At 36.0% G+C, this 25,201-nt stretch overlaps 5 protein-coding genes across 5 annotated transcripts; 1 reads left to right on the top strand and 4 right to left on the bottom strand.

The window, feature by feature from the left end:
• Positions 1-635: 635 nt before the first annotated feature.
• LOC147274362 (beta-carotene isomerase D27, chloroplastic-like) lies at positions 636-3,190 on the bottom strand. The gene is made up of 6 exons (XM_086228494.1): positions 2,211-3,190; positions 1,976-2,068; positions 1,646-1,707; positions 1,290-1,396; positions 1,006-1,101; positions 636-919 (listed from the first exon to the last, which is right to left on the bottom strand). The coding sequence occupies exons 1-6, from the start codon at positions 2,592-2,594 to the stop codon at positions 870-872; spliced, it is 792 nt and encodes a 263-aa protein (XP_086084620.1). The 5' UTR covers positions 2,595-3,190; the 3' UTR covers positions 636-869.
• Positions 3,191-3,331: 141 nt separating this feature from the next.
• Positions 3,332-5,629, bottom strand: LOC147274361 (beta-carotene isomerase D27). The gene is made up of 7 exons (XM_086228495.1): positions 4,914-5,629; positions 4,607-4,699; positions 4,271-4,332; positions 3,910-4,016; positions 3,699-3,794; positions 3,573-3,622; positions 3,332-3,534 (listed from the first exon to the last, which is right to left on the bottom strand). The coding sequence occupies exons 1-6, from the start codon at positions 5,292-5,294 to the stop codon at positions 3,573-3,575; spliced, it is 789 nt and encodes a 262-aa protein (XP_086084621.1). The 5' UTR covers positions 5,295-5,629; the 3' UTR covers positions 3,332-3,534.
• Positions 5,630-7,019: 1,390 nt separating this feature from the next.
• LOC147274360 (GDSL-like Lipase/Acylhydrolase superfamily protein) lies at positions 7,020-8,887 on the bottom strand. Its single transcript, XM_086228328.1, has 5 exons — positions 8,506-8,887; positions 8,044-8,174; positions 7,707-7,949; positions 7,363-7,621; positions 7,020-7,258 (listed from the first exon to the last, which is right to left on the bottom strand). Exons 1-5 carry the CDS (start codon positions 8,885-8,887, stop codon positions 7,020-7,022), a joined length of 1,254 nt encoding a protein of 417 aa, XP_086084454.1.
• Positions 8,888-13,872: 4,985 nt separating this feature from the next.
• BDG1 (alpha/beta-Hydrolases superfamily protein) lies at positions 13,873-17,451 on the top strand. Its single transcript, XM_086227512.1, has 4 exons — positions 13,873-14,720; positions 15,057-15,391; positions 15,662-15,861; positions 16,778-17,451. Exons 1-4 carry the CDS (start codon positions 14,177-14,179, stop codon positions 17,106-17,108), a joined length of 1,410 nt encoding a protein of 469 aa, XP_086083638.1. The 5' UTR covers positions 13,873-14,176; the 3' UTR covers positions 17,109-17,451.
• A 6,054-nt stretch (positions 17,452-23,505) lies between these two features.
• Positions 23,506-25,092, bottom strand: LOC147274358 (transcription factor bHLH14-like). Its single transcript, XM_086256396.1, has one exon. It carries the CDS (start codon positions 25,012-25,014, stop codon positions 23,518-23,520), a length of 1,497 nt encoding a protein of 498 aa, XP_086112522.1. The 5' UTR covers positions 25,015-25,092; the 3' UTR covers positions 23,506-23,517.
• Between the last annotated feature and the right edge of the window lie 109 nt (positions 25,093-25,201).

Below are 25,201 nucleotides of genomic sequence, written 5' to 3'. Positions count from 1 at the left end.
AACGGTTTTATTGGTTAAAGGCCCTATATTTTCAACCATAATTCCATACATCATGTGATTGGAACGTAGAGGAACCAAGAGTTTCACAATGTTGGTCAACAAGTTTTATCCTTCAGAATATTTTAAAAAAGAAACAAAATGGTGAATCATTTTTATAATGAGAATTAGAAAACCAGATGCTGATTGAAACACATCTTTTAAAATTTGGCATTGTTGGTAATTGGATTTCAGTTTTTCAACCTAATCAACTAGCATAAATTAGGGGGTCTGTCCGAAATTTTTGAAGAAATTACATGAACATCAAAATCAAGTATAGGGCCATAGGCACAGGTTTTCCTTTTTTAATGTAGCAATGGTGAAAGGTAGGCTAAATTTCAGCAGCATCAACCGCAAATCTCCTGCACTTAAATTACAAACTAAAATCAACTCAACTGCTTTGGAACTATCTGTGTGTAGGTATATTGGCCAAAAGCAACACACACAAAATGAATGTATATGTTGTTTTAGCTTCAATGTCAGGTTTCTCAATGCAAATTCATAAGACCTCAGGAGTAAAACACATCATTAAGTACAGGGACCAAAAGTATCCAAAATTATTCCTCAATACACCATTAATAAAAACTTAAAATGGAACATGTATGTTTAGTCTATTAGACATACTGTTGATATATATCATCCTGAATTTTACAAACAAGTTCCCTCCTTTAATTTGACAATTTTTCAGCCTAATAGACGAATGGTAACTTCCACACATCGCCGTGTAAAAGGTATGTGCTGACATTGAACTGTAAGATGGCTGTGACATATGGACTTGGAATGTGTACTTGAACTACTTTGGTTATGATAACTTAGTTAAGGAGGAGTATCTTTCAAGCTTGTAATTTCGGACAGACATTGGGGATGGAATTTTCAATGGAACCTGCAGATAAATGCACAGCTAGAGATCAGATTCAAGAATATATATATATGTCCATTGATTATAGAATAGAAGTTCTACAAACTTACACATATCAGTAAAACATGGTTGTTTGGACACTGGATCCTCTTCAAATGGTGGTGGAACTTGGCCAAACACCATTTCACAACTCATATCTTCAAAATCTGAGCATGAAAAGAAAGGGGATAAGACAAGAAGTAAGACTTTATTGATACAATTACAGCACACCTAAATCCAATTCAGAAAGCAGTTTCTCCGCTTGGAATGTATCTTATCAGATTTGTTACATAAGAATTTCAGCCTTATGTCCCAATTTTGGTCATAATTAAACCAACAGAATGAGTTGACATACTTGGATTCATGGTTAACGGAAGCCCAAGTTCATTGATGAAAAAATCTTGAGTAGGAAACTTGCACATATTCACACACATTCCAACGCACCCGCTGTTCTCTAGGTACCTAGATGAGGAACAATGTCAAAGTTAAATTAGTATAATGTCATCTTCCAAAATTGCTTCCATTTAGGAACCGTACTACATTTGATTTCTGCAATAGATAAACATGGACTAATGGAGTCTTATCTTTGAAAATGCCTTAATCTGTAAGCACATTGCAATTCTAAGAAAAGAAAAAAAAAAACTGTATGTCTGTATGTTGACTTAAAACAAATTTATTTTCAATTTGTGCATGATGAAATATAGATCCCACCTGCACTTCTTTATATGGACTCCACTTCTTTGCTTCTTCCCATTTACCTCGACTTCTACAACCTGGTGGATGACCATAAATTAGTGTATCAGAAATAACTCCAAAAGGAAAAAGCAGAAGAAAGATCGTTCATATTTATGTTGCACAACAGAAAATATATATGGTACAATTGAGTGTTTTTGACATGATTTTCAAATGTTTGGCATTGACCAAAATCAAATTAGTCTTTTTAGAAGGTAGAAAACAAAAAAAGGTGCAATTTCTAGTTTGGAGACAAAACACCATTTATGCAATACATATATAGGCCATGGCTAAGAGGGGTATAATTACCTCACAAGGTCCAACTAACCAGTGGAAGAAAGGCTCTGTATATGCAGCATTTAATTCTGCAACCCGCTTTGTTGGTGGAAAGAATTTCTTGAACTGCAAAAATTGTAGTAAATTATCAGTTTGTTGGAGCTTAATGACTGTATAGATGGATACACTGATTCAATCACCAAGACATTCAAATTGAAGAGCTAAAGAGGAACAATATATAAAGAAGTGAGAATGATCCATTATGCACCTGAGCAGGCGCCCCTCGAGGTAGCATAGACAAGAGTATCTCTCGAACCACTTGTTGCTGCTGTATGGGAGACCTTCCCTGCATCACTCTCTTAGACATATCCACAAAACTCTCATAGTCATATTGCCACCACCTCTTCTTCTTAGTCTCGGTCCTAGCTTTCACTGGAGCTTCAAACCTCTTCATTTTGCTAGCAAAGAGAGCCATAAATGCCTTGTCAAAAAGCCCATCTTTGTACTTGGTCTTTTGTCCCATTGGAGCTGGCTCTCCTGATGGCTCCACAATCCTACATCGAATGGAGTTACTGGTGGTTGGTTTACACAATAACACATGTTTAGGGGTAGTAAACTGGGCATGGACAGCTTGAAAGCTTAGAGCCACCATGACATTACTGCATGCAATTATAGTGCAAAGAAAAGAAATGGGACTGAAAGCTCAACTGGGTGTGTCTTCCTCTTATAGTATATGAAGAGCTTAGAAATACAAATACAAGAACACAAAATGCATGAGACAGTTTAATGGGACTGGGTTTGTTCATGCTATTTGCATGCCTGTAACGATTTACATAATTTCTGGGTTTGTTTATTGGCTTGTCAATAGGTAAATAAACATATATCCTTGATAAGTCTTTTATAATGAGAATTAAAAACCCAGATGCTAATTGAAACACATCTTTGATAATTTGGCATTGTTGGTAATTAGATTTCAGTTTGTTAAGCTTATCAACAAAAATTAGGGAGTCGGTCCGAAATTTTTGAGGAAATGACAGGAACATCAAAATCAACTATGACAATAACAGGTTTCCCCACTGCAAGAGCTAAAACCTTATCCCTTTTTTTATGTAGCAATGGTGAAAGGCAGGGTGAATTCCAGCAGCATCAACCTCCAATCTCCTGCACTTAAATTACAAACTAACTCCACTCAACTGCTTACCCAATTTTCACATCTTGAACTATCTAGTGGGCAGTCATCATATCAATTTGGTTTATGGAGCTTGACTCCATACTGTGTGGAGGTATGTTGGCTTCCAAAGCATATACAATATGAATGTATGTGTTGTCAAACTTTTAACTTCTATGACAAGTTTCTAAATGCAAAGGACTACATAAAACCTCTGGGAGTAAAGAAAATAATTATTCCTCAATACTGATATATCATCCTGAATTTTACAAACAAATTCCCTTCTGTCATGAGACAAATTTTCAGCCTCTAATTGGCATATAGTATCTTCCACACATAGCCGTGTTCAACATGCTTAAAAGATATGTACTGAAGTTGAACTATAAGTTGGCCGTGACATGTGGAGTAAATGTGCACTTGAACTACTTCGGTTATGATAATTGAATTAAGGAGGAGTATCTTTCAAGCTTGTAGTTTTGGACAGACACTGGAGCTGGGATTTCCAATGGAACCTGCAGATAAATGCATAGTTAGAGATCAGGAATTTATATTTCCATTGATTGCAAAATAGGTGTTCTACAAACTTACATATATCAGTAAAACATGGTTGTTTTGACACTGGATCCTCTTCAAATGGTGGTGGAGCTTGGCCATACACCATTTCACAACTCATATCTTCAAAATCTGAGCATGAAAATAAAAGTCCAACTCAGAAAGCTGTTTTTCCTCTTGGAATGTATTTGATCAAGTATAGTAATAATTTCTGTCATAATTAAACCAACATAATCAGTTGACATACTTGGAATCATGGTTAACGGAAGCCCAAATTCATTGGTGAAGAAATCTTGAGTAGGAAACTTGCACATATTCACACACATTCCAACACACCCACTGTTCTCCAAGTACCTAGATGAGAAATAATGTCAAAGTTAGAAATATTTGGTGCATTTTTAATGATCATATCATGTCATCTACCAAAATGGTTCCATTTAAGAACTCTACTTCATTTGGTTGCTGCAATAGATAAACATGGACTCATGGATTCTTGTCTTTGAAATCAATGCTTTAATCTGTAAGCATATTGCAGTTCTAGAGAAAAACTGTATGTCAACCTAAACAAATTTATATTTAATTTGTACATGATGAAATATACATCCCACCTGCACTTCTTTATATGGACTCCACTTCTTTGCTTCACCCCATTTACCTCAACTTCTACAACCTGGTGGATGACCATAAATTAGTGTATCACAAATAACCCCAAAAGGAAACAGCAAATGAAAGATCATTCATATTTATGTTGCAACAGAAAAACCAATGTCATATGGTACAACTGAGCATTTTTGGCATGATGACAAAAGAATTTCAACTATTTTACATTGACCAAAACCAAATCAGTCTTTTAAAATGTAGAAGAAAAATGTGCAAATTTTAGTATGGTGACAAACACCACTTATGCAGTACATATAGACTATAGCTAAGAGGGGTATAATTACCTCAGAAGGCCCAACTAACCAGTGGAAGAAAGGCACTGTTAATGCAGCATTGAATTCTGCAGCCCACTTTGTTGGTGGAAATAATTTCCTGAACTGCAAACATAATAAGTAAAATAACTATTGAAAGTTTGAAACTACCTTATACCATTTGTGGTGAGATTAATTAACATCCAGTCTTGCACTTTGAGCATTCATTATACAAAAACTTTTGTGAGTAAGATTTAAGAGATAGCATACAGATATTAAATAACTAAGACATTCAAATTAATGAACTAGATGAAAAATTAGAGAATGGTCCATTATCCACCTGAGCAGGCGCACCTGGAGGTAGCATAGACAAGAGCACCTCTCGAACCACTACCTGCTGCTGTATGCGAGACCTCCCCTGCATCACTGTCTTTGACACATCCACAAAACTCTCATAGTCATATTCCCACCACTCCTTCTCTTTAGTCTCAGTCTTGGTTTTCACTGGAGCTGCAAACCTCTTCATTTTGCGAGCAAAGAGAGTCATAAATGCCTTCTCGAAAAACCCATCATTGTACTTGGTCTTTTGTCCCATAGGAGCTGGCTCTCCTGATGGCTCCGCAATCCCACATCGAATGGAATAAGCACCAGTGGTCGGTTTACACAATAACACATGTTTAGGGGTAGTAAAGTGGACAGCTTGAAAGCCTAGAACCACCATGAAATTACTGCAATTCTGGTGCAAGGAAAAGAAATGGGACTGAAACACTTAGAAATACAAATACAAGAATATACAATGGATGGTACAAAGTTCAGTAGTACTGGGTTTGTTCATTTCATGCTATATTTGCCTGCAAAGTACAGGACAGTCTCTGAAAGGCTAAAGAGCATTTTGGTTGGTTGAGTTTTGCTGAGAAAAAATTATGGCCACACATGCCCTTCTTGGAAGAGATTTAATTTGTGGCTCTATAAATTATAAGAGAATCCCAGTTCACCATTATCCATTTGATTTCTTTACAATTATATTTCAAGATTGCATATATTATCAGAATGAGGAATTGAGGATTATTTGTAGGTTTTGGTGCAGACATGTAGTTTAAGGACTGTATGACTGGTCCCAGTTATATGTGTTTAAGAGGTTGATATTAGCAACAGATATGGGTCATAGATGGATTTGAGGCCTGTGCAAACGCCACGCTTGAGGTTAACTGTTTAAGCATTGATAACTGTCTGGCTCAGACATATTTTTTTTAAATTTATTTATTCATTTTTTTCTACTTGCAGGCCCAAGCCCCTGCAAGTTCATAACATTTTGGGAGATACTGGTAGTAGAACAACGCAAACACTCCCACTTAGCCCAGCCCATTTGAAATTTTTGGGGCTGAGCCCATTTATATTTGATAGGCTTTCTTATCTTTCAAATAAAGAGAGATCAATGGTTGCATTACCTTCTCAATGCCTATTGGTTGCATTTGTTGACAAAGACCATATCCTGCTGGAGTTATGCAGAAACTGCAGACTGGACCCAAAGTTGGCATCTCATAAATTCATAATTCCCAACCAGCTTACCCTTTGCCTTCAATTATAACCAAAGTCAACGTTTTTACTCAGTAACTTATCAAAAAAAAAACACTTGGGGATGGACCAGACAACAACATACTATAGTAATTTACTCTGATTTTCATGTTATCTCAGAGGCACATTGGGAAGGAAAAAGTATATATGACCCATATTCCAAAAACAGGTAAAAAAGACTGATTTCAGTGTTGCAGTGCATTTCCTCACAAAATTGGACTGTTATGCAGATTATATTGCAGGGCCTGCACTTTGACTATTTGTTTTCATTGAAGTGTTTGATGGTGGTTGACAAACAGAATGAGTCATGCATGGCCATTCATTTCTTACAAAGAAGTGGTCTTGAAATTCATTGATATTCAAGGCGTTAAAATAAGGAAGATGTTACAGAAGAGAAGGGAAGCCAACTATATTTTCCTAATTTCTTTTTCCATCAACTCTCTCTAAAACACTTTCAAGAAAAAGAATTGCAAAAGAACAGAGGGGGGGGGGGGGGGGGGGGGGGTTGACTTCTCTTTGAAGTTAATACCCCTTGTCAGAATTCAGAAACTGTTGCTAGAGTTGACCTTTGTTAGTTAAAGTCTGCGACCAATTTTAAAATGATGGATGCTTCTTCACTGAATTTCTGTCTTCTTATTTAATTTATATTAAAGAGCTCAATTAAAGAGCTCAAACTGATCTCTGGTCGGATTGTAAGCTGTAGTAGTATTCAATATGAATTCATATAAAATTAAAGGATGGTGTTATTGGCCTTAACAGCCTCATTCAATGCTTGTGAACATTAATATGATCATACAATAACATGCTCATTACAAATTTTTGGCATCAGTTTGCAGTAGCTAGCTAAGCTTGGTTTACTAAGTGATCATCATTAGGAGTTGTAGTTGTAAAGTTCACGGATGTTAATGGGGGAGCTAATACTTTGATCCCCATCAAGCAACCTCTTTGCTATGATGATATTAGCAGCTTCTGTGGGATGGTATGCATCCCAAAACACATACTTGGATCGATCATTGCACAAAGCAGAGCTTGTGTTTGCATCACCGCCCTTGAAGCAAACAAATGGTGGGAAGTTTCCACCACAACATGGTTCATTGGCATTCTCAAATCCTACCAATATCAAAAAAGAAAAGAAAAAAAGAAGAATCAGTTTACTTCATTATATCATAAAAATAGATATATAAATGACTAGTTCTAGTTTCAAAGCTAGTTACCATATTGATGATAATTTACTATAATCTTCATGAAGATATCAAAGGAGTTTGCATACACAAAGATGGCTTCAGGACCCAACTCCTTGTTTAGCAGATCCAACATTATATTCAATTTCTTATTGTAGCCTTGGATCAACTGGTTCACCTCAGCAAGGCATTGTCCACTTGGTAATAGATTGATGGCACGAATAAATGGTATGCATCCTAGTGGTCCAACCCCTACCACAATGAACTTTCTAGCTCCCAACTCATGCAGTCGCTTCACACAGAAACTTACTTATAAAAATTAGACAAAGCAATATCAAAATGTTAAGCTTAGGTGATTGATTAAAGTTTGCATGTACCTTGAGCTGTATGGTCAAGTTAGAGACCATGAAGTCTTGGAACATGTTGGGAGAGACTTTGTCTTCACCAAAAAATGGTATAGATGGTTGGACATAGTTGAGAACATCATTGGATCCAATTGTAAGTGAGAAGATTGCCTTCTTTAGGAACTCATTTGTACGATTCTCTCCCATTACATTCACCATGTAACTTCTGCTTTGCTCAAAATTGTTTACTTGCTCACGCAGTGGAACTCTTCCTATCTGTGTACAGTAGTAATTAACAATTTGTAAACTTCAAATTAATGGTCTTGTAATTAAAGTGGACCAGTCCTAATTAATTACAGTTAGTACTTACAAACAAATGTCCTGTTTGGTCCAATATTCCTGAGGCTCCAGAAGCATAATTAATTCCCCTGAGAACTGAGTTAGCTTGAGTGTTTGGGGCCAGATAAGGTGGAGGAAATGACTTGGCTCCAAGTGCTTGACCTGATTAATTGCACCACCCAAAGCTTGAGTAATTAGTATAAAGATGATTAATAATATGATAATCAACAACAAAACCCAACTTTTTTTTGGGCTAGTGGATGACTATTTCAAGTCATTAATTGAATGGCAGATGGGCTCGATAGGCAAGAGCCATAATAACACAGCTGTGACAATATTCCTATACCCAAACTGAGATTTTCTAAGACTAGTAACTGTACCTTCCAATTATGACCCAAAAAAAAAACTGTACCTTCAAATTCAAGTTTATTAAATGTCTATTAAGCTGGGATGGTGGGGTGGGGGATCAAACACATTTAGTGCACATTATTACCTACAATGTCTGATATGGTTCGGCCATTTGTGAATCTACCAGTGGGTCTTCCACCAGAGGGCTTAAAATCGATGCCATAAGGAGGAGAGTCAGCCTTTGAGAGGGTGAAGATGTAGTCATTGTTTCCTGCATCAACTAGAGAGTCCCCAAACACAAATGAAGTGAAAGCAAAACAGGGCAAGAAGGCATTCAAACAGAGAATAACAACCAACATTGTACATGGAAAAAGCATAGAAATAATCTTATGGACCTCCATTTTCACACAAGCACATGCACTGTAAGCAGCAGTGAGCTTCACATGGGTTATATAAACTGAAGTGGGTTGGCTACTGCACAAAGTGATGAACAATTTGCCTGTCCTGCTTGCTTTAGCAGGTAACATAATCTTTGAACAGGTCTTGTAACAGTGGTGTGTTAGGCTTAGAGATTTGCATGACGTGGTGTTTGGAATTCGTCAAAATAATTTCTTGTTTAATTCATTGGGTGGGCTCTACATTATTATCTCAGCTGCTAGTTGAGTTATGAATGTGACAGAACTCTAGCTGTATTGGCCTTAAATGAATTTTAGCAGGTAGTAATTTCGTCTAGATCTGTGCATAATCTATGGTACTGTGTATCCCATTAATTGTTTAAAGGGGTCTCAATATGGCAATACAAAGTTACTAATTAACTGGAATTTTTATCTTGCACTGTAGGCTACTTAGCATAACATGATGTTGAATTTTATGCCAGAAATGTGAATTCTCTGGCAGGGTCCCAGTAGTTGTTAATTTGTTATTGCCTTAATGGGAGGTTTCTGATTGAGTCTTTTCGAATGATGTACTCGAAGGTAGACAGTTGATCAAAGATCTATGCCAAATTGCCAATTGCCACCATGCATGGTCATTCTTTGCAGATGAAATTACCAAAAACGTTCATTTTTTTAATTGAAAATCAAATACTTCAGATCATTAATTATCTTGTCTTGTCTTCAAATATATTCATGTACTTCTGCTACATAAAATCTTGTAATTGTGTATATATACCCATCATCACCATGAACGAGATCAAAATTCAATCTTTTTCACGGTATCAGGGCAAAAGTTTCTGAGTTCGAATTTCTATAATTCCAAATCTTTCAATATAAGTTGAATTCTGCAGGGTGATACACTTAGACCACGTGGGTCTCCAATCCAAACCCATATATTCCTTTTGAAAGATTTTCTTTTACATGTTCACAGGTATACAATATATGGCTCCAAATTTTGGGGATTTCACTTGATGTACTAACCGAATAAAATTGTAGTATTTCTTATAAAGGACTAAATAAGGTCGTGAAAAATTCATATTGGGTGATATGTGAATACGTGTAACAGTTGGACTTGACACATGAATAACCAGACTCTAACACCATGAATGAAATTTGAGCATCCAATCTTAAATTAATTGACAATAAATAAAGAGACTCAACTCCTTATAAATCACTAAATAAGGCTATATTTTTCTAATATGAAATATTTCTCATAACCCTAACAATAGTACATAATAGAATTTAAGCATCCAACCCAATACCAATTGACAATAGGTGGAGAGGCCCAAGATCTTATAAGCACATATGCTAAGTTTTAGTTTTTCGATGTGGAACATTGCTCTACATTACTCTCAATATGCCCCTGCACGTGTGATGAGATTTTGAGTCTAACAAGTGGACAAATTGTATTAGATGACGTAAGAGCACGTATAGTCGTTGGGCCTTACACACAGATAACCAAGCTATAATACCATGATAGAATTTGAGCATCCAACCTAAAATCAATTGGTAATGAATGGAGAGGCTCAAGATCTTATAAACATATATGTTAAACTCTAGTTTTTCGATGTGAGATATTGCTCCACATTACTCTTAATATTACTGACATGAACCCCCATTCTCACACTCAAAAATTGAAGTGTGTCGTTGCTTTTTGAGAATTAGCTTCTCTAAAACTCTATTATTAAGTCCCTTGACCCTGGACCATTTTTTGAAGACACTGCACTAATGTTGCCTTAATCATTCTTTTTCATTTTTGTCTAACAAGGATGTCACTATTGGAATATGATGTGTTGATTTTATCACTACAATATAAAATTAAAATTTGTTATAATTAAATCATCACATTTGTGATGTGTCATTTTTGCAGATTATCAGGTGCGTAAATATTTGAATATAGATTGTGTACCACAACAATTCAGCCCCAAACCATATAAAAATATGCTAAATCAAATACCTATACAATTCCTATAAAAAATAAATAAATAAATACAACTTTCCATATATATGATGTATCATATTTTATTAGCATCCCTTTATTCTACTTATAAATTAAACAATTACTATAAAAAAAAAAAAAAAAAACAAATTAACAACTACTTGGCTAGTTGATGGATACCCACTGCTTGCTTGGCATGCCAAAGCCTTCCCTAGCACGCCCAAAACAAGGCAATTGGTTGCTTGGCATGCTTAAGCCACGCCCAAAGCAAGGCAAGTGCTTGCTTTTGGCCCCACTCTGCTGCGCATTTCAAGCTATTCCCTCAATTGTCATAAATAGAAAATTAAATTAATTGGTACTTACTAGTTACTACTTAGCTATCACAGGTTCTTTTTTTGGTATTTAATATATATACTTCTTCTTCAAATAAAAAAAAGCAAGGGGTCATGTCAAGCTGCAAGACACATAACAATAAGTTTTTAATAAGAATTTTAAATTTGTATGTCCAATTTGAATTTCAAATGACATGTATGGAATATGTCTCACTTTATTTTTAAATAACTTAAAACTAATGATATGACTATCTACCACATTAATTACGATCTATAACACTACTCATCATGTTTAATAATCTGTGTACCATACTACCATGCACAAAATTTCCCTTAGACAACTTTTGGGTTAATTATTTTTCTGCTTACCTAAATAGCCAACTGGCTACTTGCCTAATAGCGAAGAGATTTTTCGAATACAGTCGCTCACACGTGCGTAGGGGTAACTATAAGGTCAATTGATCAATGTAGAGCATGTAAATTTACAAATAATCTTTAGTGATTTGTGTCCACACACAAAAAGTTTGGGACAATTTTTGTCCTTCAAAAAAATAAAACAAATAGGTAGTCGCTTCTTTCTTAGTGGCGGAATGGTTTATTAAATACAATTATTCATGAGAGCGTAGGGGTAATTAATTATAAGATTGATTAATATATATTTATTCACACCATTACCCTTTATAAGATATACTTTTTTTTACTTTGCCTCATGAAACTTAAATCTTCTCAAATTGTCACCTGAACTTTACACAGTTGTTGCAAAAGATTCTATGCCGTCAACTTTGTCAAATTTTCCATTAAAATAGTTGACGTGACACGTATATGGCATGAGTGAGACCCTTTTTTTTAGTTATGTAAGATTCATGTAGACAAAAAAATAATAAAAAAATAATTTTTAAACTAAAAAATAATAAGATCTATATCAATTTTTTATAATTTTTTTTGTCCACATGAATCTTACATAATTAGAAAAAGGTCACACCCATGCCATATAAGATTTATGTCATGAATCTTATGTAAGATTCATGTAGACAAAAAAAAATAATAATAAAAAGGTCCACATGAATCTTATGTAAGATTCATGTAGACAAAAAAATAATAAAAAATAATTTTTAAACTAAAAAATAATAAGATCTATGTCGATTTTTTATAATTTTTTTTGTCTACATGAATCTTACATAACTAGAAAAAGGTCACACCCATGTCATATAAGTGTCACGTCAGTTTTTTTAATGGAAAATTAACAAAGTTGACGGCATAGGATTTTTTCAATAATTGTGTGAAGTTCAAGTGACAAATTGAGAGGATTTAAGTTTCAAGGGGCAAAGTGATATCTTACATGGAACAATGATGTGAATAAGCCTAATATATATGGAATTGCCTATTGATTAAGTACCTAGCTTAGATTACTGTCCGATTAAACAAAGCCATGTATAGCATGAATCAATGTTAACATTAAGCACCTAGACAAGTCTGTTCCAAATAAATTCCAAAGTACCATTAGTGTCATTAGCAATCTCGATGTAAGAATATCAGCCATATATGCATATATATACACATGCAATTAAGCATACATGTTTCACAAGACTAGCAACGTACATTCCCAACAATAAAAACAACACTTAATTGTGGGATTCATCGGACAATGATATTTCAACCAATGCTCACAAAGACTAGATCGATCGATCGACCTCATAAATTCCTGATGAGTGCATTCCAGTTGATCATCCCTAACATATTGTTTCCATCGATCACCGATTGATCGATGCGTAAAAAAGTCCTCTAGTACAAGTCCAGTCGTGCATGCACCGATTCTTAATTTCTTTAGGAGTTGGGTCCAATATTAATAAAGATGTTAGAAATTATTTGTACGGTCGATCTTAAGTAGGGCGGTGGGGGAGGGCTTGTCGCCTAGAGGAATGGATGGGAGTCATGTGGCCTAGCCAGCCTGCATTAAATATTAGAGAGGTTTGGGAGACTTTTTTTTTTTTTGGTCGAATTTGGGAGACTTAATTAATTGGGAATACCTCCTCTTCATTCTCAAAATTAATGAGATGGATTTTGGAAACTTTGAAAGACAAAAGGCTGAGTTGTAACCTAGTGGATGAGAAAAAATGTATCCTTGAATAAGAATTTCTCATGCGGCAAGAAATGTGCCCATTTTCCTCTTTTTGGGCAGCATGGGTTTGTGATGGGGAGAAGAAACAAATTTGGTCGATGTCTTTAATAATCATATCATATCATAACGTAAAAATAAATAATATCATATTCAAATCTTTTATTGGTTTTGTTTACTTGTTTTTGCTTGATTTTTAATTTTAATTATGTATTTAATATTTACTGGTAAGAAATAAAAGATGAAATGAATTCATAATACTTTTCGGGTGTGAATAGAATTACATAAACTCTTAAATTTATATTACAATGAATAATTAATAAAATAAACAAAAATAAGAGAATCCAAATTAAATTTTAATATGGGAGAGGTGTCTCATAAAAGTATGGTTATATACTTTTATATATATAGATGTAGACCAAACCTTTGCTGAGGAGAATTTGTTGCTATTCCTAGGGGGGTTCAACCACCACCTACCTTTCTTCTTGGCCAACAAACCATGTTAATGAACAATCAATACATTTAACTGCTCTCTGTTGAGTAACTTGGTTTGTCAATTGTGCAAGTCTCTGTCTCTGTCTCCCTCTCTGTCTCTCTCTCTCTGATCTCCACTAAATTTTTAGAGAAGCACTCCCACACGCTTCAACCAAATGTAACATGCTTATCATGCATTCTTATAGAGAGCCTAGCACAGCCTAGCTATAGCAAAGGGAGGGAGTGAAGCTTGAAGTTTGTCTTATGGTGCTTTCATCACCCATTTGCACCAATGACCCACATCCTAACTTTCTTTGCTCTCTCAGGTTCGATCTTCTATTAATTAAGAGAGAGCTAATCACACTGAATCACTAGTCAATTATATCTATGACATTGTGCTTTCCATTGTAACCCCCACCCCTCTCTCTCTCTCTCTCTCTCTCTCTCTCCATCACTCTATCTCTCTCTGCCTATTATAGTAGTAGCCCTGTGGTTGTGGGTCGGTGTGTTTGAGACTCCTAATGGCTGCAATGGCGAAAACAAAATCGATCTTAACATTGACAGGAAGACTCATAAACGAGGCTGTGAGCTTCATTGTCTTCTCTGTTTTAGACCTTGTCGATTTCGTCCTCTGTTTTGCTTACAAACTCGCTGATTTCTTTATCGAAGCCGAGTGGAAGCCTTGCTACTGCTCCTCCTCCAAAGAAGCCATCACCAGCAGTGGCAAAATCTTGGTCTCCGAAAAGGGGGAGTCGTCGAAGATTGTCTGTCTTTCTTCCACAAAACTACAGTTGGAGGAGATCTCAGACACGCTCTACACACGCCCTTCGCTCTTGTCCGAGGTCTCCAAGCTGTCTGTGGTCGACAAGATCAAGAAATCGGGGTCGACAGTGCGGTCCAAGTTCACAGTGAACTCCACCATCGTTGAAATGCTTCAAGGAAAGATCAATGGAGGCCTGCCATGCCACCCCATCCCAAGGTGGTCAGATTGTGATTGTAAATTCTGCACTTCTTGGACTTCTTCCACCAAAGAAACCCTCTTTGTTAGAGCTGATGCACCCCCAGGTAAAATGAGATGCATGATACTCAGAAAAATTTTTATGGGACGGTCCTATATGTGTTACATGACGAGAGAAATAAACAGATTAAGCGTATTGGAATGTCCTATAGAAATTTTTCTCGTATGATATTACATATGCACGATATTCGATCACACTCACAAAGTTTTTACACTCTAGAGGAGTGTAAATAACAACATGACCAATATAACCATGTTATTTGCACTGTTCTAGAAGAGTGCGAGAAGCTTTCTGGGGAGTGCAGATAACATGACCCTTCTTTTTAAGTTACAAATATATATGACATATGATCATCTAATGCTATTGGGTTTTGTGATCTCAGATTATTACAAGGCAAGAGAAGATGTACTATTCATTCATGGCTTCATCTCATCATCAGCATTCTGGACAGAAACATTGTTCCCCAACTTTTCAAGTGCTGCAAAATCAAGTTTTAGGTTCTTTGCAATTGATCTGCTTGGGTTTGGAAGGAGTCCAAAGCCAACTGATTCCATGTACACCCTCAGAGAGCATGTGGAAATGATAGAAAGGTCCGTGCTTGAACCCCACAAGGTTAAATCCTTCCACATTGTGGCTCACTCTTTGGGCTGCATTCTGGCCCTTGCTCTTGCAGTTAAACACCCTGGCTCCATCAAGTCCCTCACCTTACTTGCACCTGTAAGTACTTAATTAATTAACCATCTTCGTTAATTATTAATTATGATCCCTACCCAACTTCTTATACATAAAATTGTTGTCACATCTATAAAGGTCCACATTTATTGGTGCAATATTTGCCCACAAGTTTATGTAAAGCTTTTCGGATTCTTTTACGCCAATATTAATGCTCGATTTTTATTTTACTCACATTTTTATCTCTCACATACAGTAAGTGTTACGAATCTAAAACATTTATTAATCTTAATTGATTTCCGGTTTACGTGGCAGCCATACTGGCCAGTACCCAAGGGGGCACAAGCGACACAATTCGTGATGAGGAGGGTGGCTCCACGGCGAGTGTGGCCGCTGATTGCTTTTGGTGCGTCCATTGCGTGCTGGTACGAGCATATTTCAAGGACCATTTGCCTGCTCATATGCAAGAACCACCGGTTTGTGGAATTTCTTGCCAAACTTGTTACTAGAAACAGGTAATTAATTTGATCAACCTTACCACCCCTTATTATAGAATGTGTCACAGCCGCCACCAAAACCCTAGTCTATTTCTAGACATTAAATATTCATGTTATATTATTCTTATCTGCCATTAAATTTACATGTTAATTTCAAACGGTACATGTGGACCCCCTCTTTTGCATTGATTGGTCCACGGTGATGAATTTTGGAACCCACCGATCATCTGCACCTAGGAACACCAATCCATGCTGGTCTAGCTTGTGGATAGATAGACCAGTCAATGTGTGATGGTATATTGGTATTGGTTGAGCTACCATAACTATAGTAAAGAGTAAAGAGCACTTGGGGATTTGGTTAAGTGAACCTACATTCTAGGGTCTCAAGTACGAATTTTCTTCTTTAATATCGTTTGATAAGAAAAATATCGAGCACTCTTTGTGAGATATTTGTGAGATATTTGTGACAAGCTTTCGTCCAGGATATATTCAATTGGAATTTAAAATACTGATAAAAAATTTAAAACAATAGGGCATAAAGCAGTAAGAAATTTAAAAAAGAAAGAGGGCACCAGTCATTTAAAATTTCTTACCCGTTACTTGAGGGACTTGGGTCAAAAAGTCATGGACCAAAAGTCCCAACCGATGGTGACCGATTACTTTGATGTTGAAATTAATTTTGACTCGTCATTTATTATGCTGGCAAATGTTGCTGCAAAGTTGTTAGTGATGTACGTTGTACCCAAAAAAATATCGATAGTGTTGGTGCCAGATCGACAATCCAATTAATAAAACTATTCATAACCATTTTCAATCAAATTGTTTGGTAAGAGAGCGTTTGTATTACAAGAAATGTGACAGAATAATGTAATTATAACATATGATATTGCAGGTAATTAATGAATTAATTGTAACATTATTTTGGAACATGCAGGATGAGGACTTTTTTGCTTGAAGGGTTCTTCTGCCACACCCACAACGCAGCATGGCATACACTGCACAACATTATTTGTGGCACCGCAGGCAAAATGGACGCATACTTGGACGCCGTAAGAGACCATCTGAAATGCAATGTGAATGTGTTTCATGGCAAAGATGACGAGCTCATCCCGGTGGAATGCAGCTACAACGTGCAGTCGAAAATCCCTCGTGCTCGCGTGAAGGTGGTTGAGAAGAAAGATCACATTACGATTGTGATTGGGAGGCAGAAGGCGTTTGCTAGGGAGCTGGAGGAGATTTGGAAGACCTCATCACCAAGTGGTTGAGAGAGTATTTGATGATATGATCTGTTTTTCTGATGAGGCATTAATTGAGTGTCTAGCTGTGTATGATCGATGCATATATATATATATATATATATATAAGCGTAGTCATATATATATATATATATATATATATATGCATGTGTTTCTCCAAATATATCAGAAGGAGTGCCTGCAGGGGTGGATAAAATTATAAGGTAGTGCCTGAGAGCGAATTGAGAATGGGAGGCTAATTTTTCTTCCTCTTCTTCAACTGAGGAAGTCTCAGATGTGGGGGGTCTTTAGGCTCTTAGCTAGCTAGCCAGACCATGTGAAAATTATTACCTGTGTATTGTTGGGTTGACAAATGCCCTAAAGTTATTAACCTAAGTCATAAAAATGTCAAGTTGATAAGATAAAAGATGGACATTGAATTTAGTAAAAGCCCTGTTTATTATTTTGTGTTGTAGTTTCTCTTCATTCATCGTATGACTAATGGTTTCAAGTGTATGAGATAAAAATGCAATTTTAATAAATAATAATCATCCAAACAATTTTTTTAGTATGGTAAACACAATATGCATGTCTAAGCTAGTCATATGAACAACATTTTGAAGGATAATATAAGAACTGAAGATATTATATATGCCAGAAATAAACTTTCATTTCTCTCTCCTTCTCCCTCCTCCTCCTTGTTCGTATTACCTTTGTTTCTCTCTTTTTCATTTATATGACTGGTGAAAATGAGATAATATGGATTTGTGTCAAAATAATGAGAAAATAAATAAAGGTAAGGACAAGGAGATGAAACCAGGAGAAATTATTTAAAGATTATTTCTTGCATAATATTATTTAATTATTAGGATGGACTATGGAGGACGGAGGACCCACTGTGATTAATTTGCATCGATCTGATCTGATACGTTTGTGCTAAATTCTTGCCGGTGGATATTTAGTCAAGTTTTTGCCAACCTAGTCATTAATTGCATCCCATATGCATATTTTCTCTGAGATTATAAGCTTATCTGCCCAAATAATTTGACTTAAGAAAATTTTGATATTGAGAGAACATGCACTAGCTGTAAAAGGCAGTCCATATTTTAAGCAGGCTTTTCATTGTGCTTAATTTGGTAGGTTTCTTGAATAATGAAAGTTTATATATGTATGTGTAGTTCAGAAAATTCTTAACCCAAAAATTTCTAAATTAATTAGTTTGAAAAATAATGGATGAAGAGGCCTAATTAACACGTGACTTTAGTTTCCAGTTGTAGAATTTTCAATTATATATGCGTGGTATCACTATTAAATTAAATATGTGGACAACGTACGTTTGAGTTATGTGGTATAAATTGAAATATTCAACTCAAAACTATTTGACAATTGATAAAAAAGTCCAAAAACATTATAAATTGTAAGATAAAACTTTACTTTTTGTGAAATTCTCCTCTCAACAATTAGTGAGTCTTTCCCATTTGTAATGTTAGGAGGAAGTCCACGGACCAAAATTGCATTTATTTTCTGATGGTAAAAGAGAAAGAAAAAGGAAAGAAAAATGTGGTTGTAGCAGTAAATGTTTGGTAATCACAATCAGCCCACATTTATGGTTGTGCTTCATAATAATTGCAGAACCCATATTCTACCGTACTAGCTAGATTGTCCAACCAATTAATTAAACTGCAAACATGCATGTAACTGGATCATGAAATTAAGGTAATTAATTAATTAAGTAGTAGTCCTTTTTTATTTTTGACTTGTTCGTCCTCAAGATTGAAATGAATGAACATGACTTGTTTCTTATCGATATCATCATATTGCACGTCTTAACAAGACAATCACTGCATGATGCGCGCATAATCACAAATGGGTCTCAATTAACATTTACGTGTGGCCCTGTTGGCTTAACCATGGATTTTGAGTAGATATTAAACTAATAAATTAAGTAGGTACTATTGGTGGTTATTGTCCACACGCCTAGTGTTCATGTAGTTTGGTGAAAAAATGACCTAATTTGCTTGCTCATCATGATGAAACAAACCCAATTAAGGAATAATATATCAACCATCAATTAATATCAGTAATGACGGACGGCATTTATTTACAAGGGGTTGGGCCAAAAACAATTAAGGTGGTCAACATATATAATTAATTAACGGATCTAAATCTGTGACCCATTTTTTATTCTCTATCTCCCCACTGAAACAATGCCATGTCATGCATGGCAGATAATTAAGCATGTATATGCAACATGGTTAACGGCCAGAGGCATGTATGCATCGATCAAATATTTATGAATCCATTTTTGAGATTTTGTATATGGACATGTTGAATTAAGGGCTCGTTTGGGATTATAGTTGGACAATCAAAAGATGTTGTTAATGTCAATTATAGGTCACTCGCAACAGTTTTAGTGTTTAATAATAAAAGTAAAAGTTGTAGTGCCTCACAATTCTAGGTCATTCACTACGATATGTTATTTGAAATTGTTGTGAATGAAAGTTGTGGCCACTATTCATAAAAATTTTGAGTTGCCCAATATAACCTCTATTTTTATTCAAAATGATAGAGGGTTATCCAGCATTTTATCTATTTTAGTAATTATACAGATCGACAACAATTTTAGATTTAAATTTCTACCAAACACCTTAATTAATACTGTTTTTTGCACTCATAACATTTTTGAAAACATAATTTACGTAACAAACTCTCAATTGTTTTACTTTACAGCTCACTTTACTTCACACATATTTTATTTTACAATTTAATTACTGTTTTGACAAATAATATTTACATATAGAACTATCAGATAGACGCCAATTAAACCCTTTTGCCCTATTTGATGCAAGATTTTCCATTAGGCTCCTAAATTGATTTAGCTTGAACATCCGACTGAAAAACCACAACTTCAATACCTGCAAACAAAAAACTATATTCCGTAAAAGATTGTCAATAGCTCAACTTGTTGGGATGAAGAGATACCAAAAAGAAGATAAACAATCACCACCACAACCTCTCAATGACTGTCCGAACAACACCAAAAGTGGGTTAAGAAGGTTAGAAACTAGAAAGTTAAATTAAGATTAATTCAATCGCATTTAATATAAACAAAATATGGGCTTATGATATTGGACAATTGTATTCTATAGAAGTTGGGTTAAGAGGTGGATTGAGGATTGAGTGTGACCAGTGGGTTGCATGGATTGAGTGATTGGCTATGGGTTGGGTAGTTACTAGTGAGTGGGCTGAGTGGTCATGCATCTATGAGTGGAATAACTTTTCAGTACGATATATGGTAACCCCTCATATTTCAAGAGGGCTGCCATATGCACATTCATTTTCTTCTTATTACACACCATTTTCTCTCACACTTTTTTTTTTTCTATTAAATTTTAATACACACCTCAAAAATTCTTAAAATACCCTTATTATACAACCAAACTCAGCACACCCCCACCACCTCGACATCACCACCTGCCGCCAGCGTCCAACCTTCTGCCACTATCGTCGGCGACTGGCCAACCTCCCCCTCTCTCTCTCTCTCCTTCCCTTCTATCTCCTCTCTGCCTTTCTCACTCTTCTCTCATATGTCTCTATACCTCTCTCTGATCTGTTGCAAAGGCCGACCAATATGGTGGCAAGTAAGGTCATTGGCGACAGTGGCGGCGCACAATGGGGTCGAGGTCGAAGATGGGATCGGGACTGGTGTGGCTGGGTTGGGTGGATTGTCCTTTTTGGTCATTTGAGTTAAAGTTAAAATTGTAATTTACTAAATAAGTTAGATGATATGTGTAGTGAGAGGAAAAATAGTATGCATATAGAAGCACTCTATTTCAATAATTTTGAAAATGACACTTTATGACAAAAAAGGACTAAACCCTAAACCCTAGTTATGACAAAAAAGGACTAAACCCGAAAGAATTTTCTTTCTTTCTTTTAATGGTGTTTTTGGGAATATAGTTGGATTTGTCAAGCAAAAGTTATTTTTCAATTTGGGTTTGGGTTTGAAAAGCGACACCCTATTATTAATGTCAATGCATTTTGAAAGTTCAACTGGGCTATATAATCCAACTGAACCCACTAATAATTTCCACTACTTTCTTTTAAGCCGATATCCCCTACCAAGGAAATCATTCCCTACAATTGGGGTATGGAGGCAATTATATATTGTAGTGTTGTACGTACCCGATGTTTACGTGATTATGTCAACATCAAAGATTATGTTTCCTTCGGCTAATTTTCATTGTTGATGAGCAGCCCATGAGGCCCATTTTTCAACAAAGCGTGCCATATACAGATGGAAAGGTTTAGTTTTCAACGCAACCGAAATCAAGCACATGTCTCATGTCTGAAGCAAAATTAACACATGTTTTTCATTTTTGGCATATTTTCAGTTTCTAGTACCATTGTGTGTGTGTTTGTGTGTCCTTTTGAAGTTGTCCCCTCGGGTTTCATAAATGGTGTCACTGAATCTAGTCTCTTTTTTGCTGTCTCATGCCAACATTTATCATACATACTTCGGAATCTTTTGGAGAAAGATACCTCAACCTTTGATTGAATTAAATTTGATAAATACGTAGATTTTATATTCTTAACAAATATCCTTTGGTGCCTTAGTGGATTTTGATAGGTGATATCCTAGCGATGCATTTGTCTTTCCTCTTTATTACTCTATTTTTCGACATTAAATTTCTTCTTTGTATTTTGATTTTGTTAGGCAATGAAAATTCTCTATTTATTTGAAAAAATAAAATAAAATTGAAAACGAATCCAATACAGTTCACTATCCCGATCAATCTCAAAAATATGAACATAAATAGTCAACAAATTAACCCATTTAAAATTCTGGCCATGGGACAATCCAAAGCTCCTTATTATATGGTTTTTTTCATGGAGAAAAATAGCATTAAAGAAAGGACACAATTTCAAAGGCCAATTCAGAAGCATGCATGCTTTCCTCAGCTGATATAAGTATATAAGTGATAGACATGCATGGCCAATTAATACATTATACATGTTTTACCAAAAAATTAATACATTATACATGAGCATTAAAAAAACAAGAAATACTTTTCAAAAAATATTGGCATTCTATTAATTGCACTATTACTTTACACATAAATTAGTACCACATAATATGATCGAGATACCAAGTATTTATTATGAAATTTTTAAGTATATATATTCATTGGTATAACATGTATTGGTGTATTATTAGAAATACACTTTTTTTTTTGTACTAGCTTTCACTAAAAGAACTGGGATTTAATTGATGAGAACTGTTCATTGGGTTTATGGACACCGAAACCATGACTAATGTATGCTACAAATTCCAAAATTCAATCAAAATAAGAATGAGGCATGACAAGGAAGCACTTTAATTAGCCATGGTGTATGTGCCCAATGTGCAAGTGGACATAGGTATCATCTCATCCGTGTCCATTACAAGATCAATAGCCAACATATATCCTTCAGTGACTAGCAGTTTAGTGACTGTTGCCCTGTTTTCTAGTAGTGACAATTCAATATATCAAGTGCTTACCAAACCAGGAAAGGGTAATAGGTTTCCCATGGTTGGGCCTTTGAGCCTTTGAGGAACTCTACCTATGGTGATTTCTCTACTCCGGACGTCTGGAGATACTTTTGCCATAAATAGTAGCATTGGGAGTGCAGTAGTTTTCATAATCTTCGATCTGCAAATTGCCATCATGTCTTCTCTTTGATATTTATTACTTCTGCAACGTTTTAGTTCCATTATGATTGTTATGCATAGGACATTGCATTGTTTCAATGGAGAAGATATTGCAGATGTCTTAACAATTATGTAGTAATTTCACCCATTAAATTTAGCTAGTTGGGTAAGATAGTCTTTTAATATTAATAATATTAATCTAATGTTTCAATTAAATAGTGTGATGTGTGCAAAATAATCTTGCTACATTATATTAGGACACAAAAATCTGTGTAAGGGCACAAAATCTTTTCCCTATAAACATAGAATAAGTGTACTGTTGACACAGAAACAATTAATTTAATTCTGGTTAATTTGCTTTCTGCTAAAGGATACATATTCAGTTAATACTTCTATAAAATCAAAATTCGCGCCATTGATGAATCATATATATTTGTAGCAGCCATGCATGCATTTCAGCTGGAGTTGATCAGTGCTAGCTTATATTTTATGTACAAAAACAATGTAAAATTAAAGTAGATAGCTTACTAAAATACAGAAAATGCAACTAATTAATAACAGTTGATATGATCAAATATTCATCGTTTAGAAATCTTAATTAAAACTTGGAAAACATGCAGATACAGTATATATTAATTCTCTCCTAAAACTTGGCAAGCTAAGCATCTTAAATTTTGAGTTACAACAATCACCAGAAGAAGAAGAAGAAGAAGAAGAAGACTAATTAATTAATTTGTAATGAACGAGCTAATTATACAATCTTTTCATAATAGCGGTTCTCATAGCCTCCTCACTTGTGAATCCATCCGGAACTCTTGCCACAACATCTTGAAGCACAAAGTCCTTGACGCTTGATATGCTTGCATGATAAATTCGCAGCTCCAAGTCTCTGAGTGCATTCATCAACCTTGCATACGGATAATCCGAATCCGGGCACTGAACTCTTATCATGGCTTCCGACCCCACAATGTTAACATCCACCTCCACAGCAGCTCCTCTATAATTACTTGAAGATGGCCTTGCATGGTTATGATCAACTATGGAGCTTGTGCTTTGGCTGCAGTCAATTGGATTACTACTACTAATACCCGGTTTTGGTTTCTGGGGTTGTGCTTGGATTTTTGTTTCCAAGTCATCAATCTTCGCCTTGAGCTCGTTGATGTACACCACTGCATCAGCGAGCAGAGAAGCCTTGTCCATCTTTGACACATTGGGTACAACCGACCGGAGGGCGTAGAAGCGGCGGTTGAGCTTCTCCCGCCGCTGTCTCTCCGCCTCCACGTGGTTAATTGGTGATTCTCTGCCTCCAGAATTTCCATGGTTTGGTCTCCCTCTCTTTTTCAACCGACTACTCTCTGTGTTCTCAGAAGGCCCTGAGTCTGATGATGACCCACCAAAATTGACACCTTCTTTTGCATAACGACTTGTCTTATCATTGCCCATTTGTGTGTTCCACTCCTTTTGATGATCAGCTTCTGGAATCAACACCCCACTTTGTAGCTGCAGAGGAACATGTACTTGTTGTACATGACGACCCTGCGGATGGACAGGGCTGCCCTGCAGCTTTGTGACCCTGTCTGATCCAAAAAGTGATTTTGAAAGCTGAACAAGCTCCCAATCTTCTTTGATCACATCCAGAGAAGCCAGCTCGAGTACCCCACATGGAGTTGCAACACAAATCAGGGTTTGAATTCCATGCATGTGAGCCTCTTTCACTCTCTCACACTCATAGAATTGCAGCTCATAATCTCCTGCCAACCAAACAAAAGCACCAGAGCAAAATGCACGGCTGAGAACGTTGTTGTTGTTGTTGTTGGCATGGCCTACAGGAAATGACTGCGTCAATGAAACGGTGTAGAAGTAAAACCACTCGGAGTCACTGACATCTCCATGGCCTCCATGGTGATCATTCACAAGCCTGTCCAAGTCCATGTCTTCATTGAAAAGAGCTTCCACTTCTCTGTTCATCAAATTCTTTCTCTCCCGACTGAACCCGAATTCGTTGCTTAATGATCTCTTGGATGGCAAGTCTCTGTTGCCTCGGAAATGGCCACCGGCCCATGACAAGGCAAAACGGCCATTGTTGTCTTTGGAGGCTTGCCAGAAGATGGAGTAGACCCACAATTCAGGACGGTTTTGGACTATGAATTGGAGGCTTTGTTGAAGCGTGGATGCAGCTGCGGAGGTTTCTTGACAAATATTGATTGTATTGGGAGAAGAAGAAGAGGAAATAATGTCTTCCATGGCCTAATTTTGCTGCAACAAGAGTAATTGTGCAACACAAAGCAACAAGAAACAGAGCAATTAGCAACAGAGAGAGAGAGAGAGGATGAGGAATGAAGGTAGCAGTGGAAGAAGAAAGTGATCAGTGAGAGGCTGAGTGTTGTGAATGATTTATTGATTTATGATTCTGTGAATTATTAAAAAGGGG

This window comes from Dryas octopetala, chromosome 9, assembly GCF_963921425.1.
Source record: "Dryas octopetala chromosome 9, drDryOcto1.1, whole genome shotgun sequence".
In the NCBI taxonomy this organism is placed as follows: domain Eukaryota; kingdom Viridiplantae; phylum Streptophyta; class Magnoliopsida; order Rosales; family Rosaceae; genus Dryas; species Dryas octopetala.
This window is presented reverse-complemented; position numbering and strand designations above follow the sequence as displayed.

Coding starts and splice junctions, on each gene's coding strand:
- LOC147274361 (XM_086228495.1), bottom strand. CDS start 5,294: ATGGTGGTTCTAGGCTTTCAAGCTGTCCACTTTACTACCCCTAAACAT. Junction 4,700..4,913: donor CTCCAGGTGCGCCTGCTCAG/GTGGATAATGGA, acceptor TTATGTTTGCAG/TTCAGGAAATTATTTCCACC. Junction 4,017..4,270: donor GTCCATATAAAGAAGTGCAG/GTGGGATGTATA, acceptor TTTCTCATCTAG/GTACTTGGAGAACAGTGGGT.
- BDG1 (XM_086227512.1), top strand. CDS start 14,177: ATGGCTGCAATGGCGAAAACAAAATCGATCTTAACATTGACAGGAAGA. Junction 14,721..15,056: donor TAGAGCTGATGCACCCCCAG/GTAAAATGAGAT, acceptor TTGTGATCTCAG/ATTATTACAAGGCAAGAGAA. Junction 15,862..16,777: donor AAACTTGTTACTAGAAACAG/GTAATTAATTTG, acceptor TGGAACATGCAG/GATGAGGACTTTTTTGCTTG.
- LOC147274358 (XM_086256396.1), bottom strand. CDS start 25,014: ATGGAAGACATTATTTCCTCTTCTTCTTCTCCCAATACAATCAATATT.
- LOC147274362 (XM_086228494.1), bottom strand. CDS start 2,594: ATGGTGGCTCTAAGCTTTCAAGCTGTCCATGCCCAGTTTACTACCCCT. Junction 1,708..1,975: donor GGTTAGTTGGACCTTGTGAG/GTAATTATACCC, acceptor GTCATCCACCAG/GTTGTAGAAGTCGAGGTAAA. Junction 1,397..1,645: donor GTCCATATAAAGAAGTGCAG/GTGGGATCTATA, acceptor TTCCTCATCTAG/GTACCTAGAGAACAGCGGGT.
- LOC147274360 (XM_086228328.1), bottom strand. CDS start 8,887: ATGTTACCTGCTAAAGCAAGCAGGACAGGCAAATTGTTCATCACTTTG. Junction 8,175..8,505: donor AACCATATCAGACATTGTAG/GTAATAATGTGC, acceptor GCAATTAATCAG/GTCAAGCACTTGGAGCCAAG. Junction 7,950..8,043: donor ACCAAACAGGACATTTGTTT/GTAAGTACTAAC, acceptor TACTGTACACAG/ATAGGAAGAGTTCCACTGCG.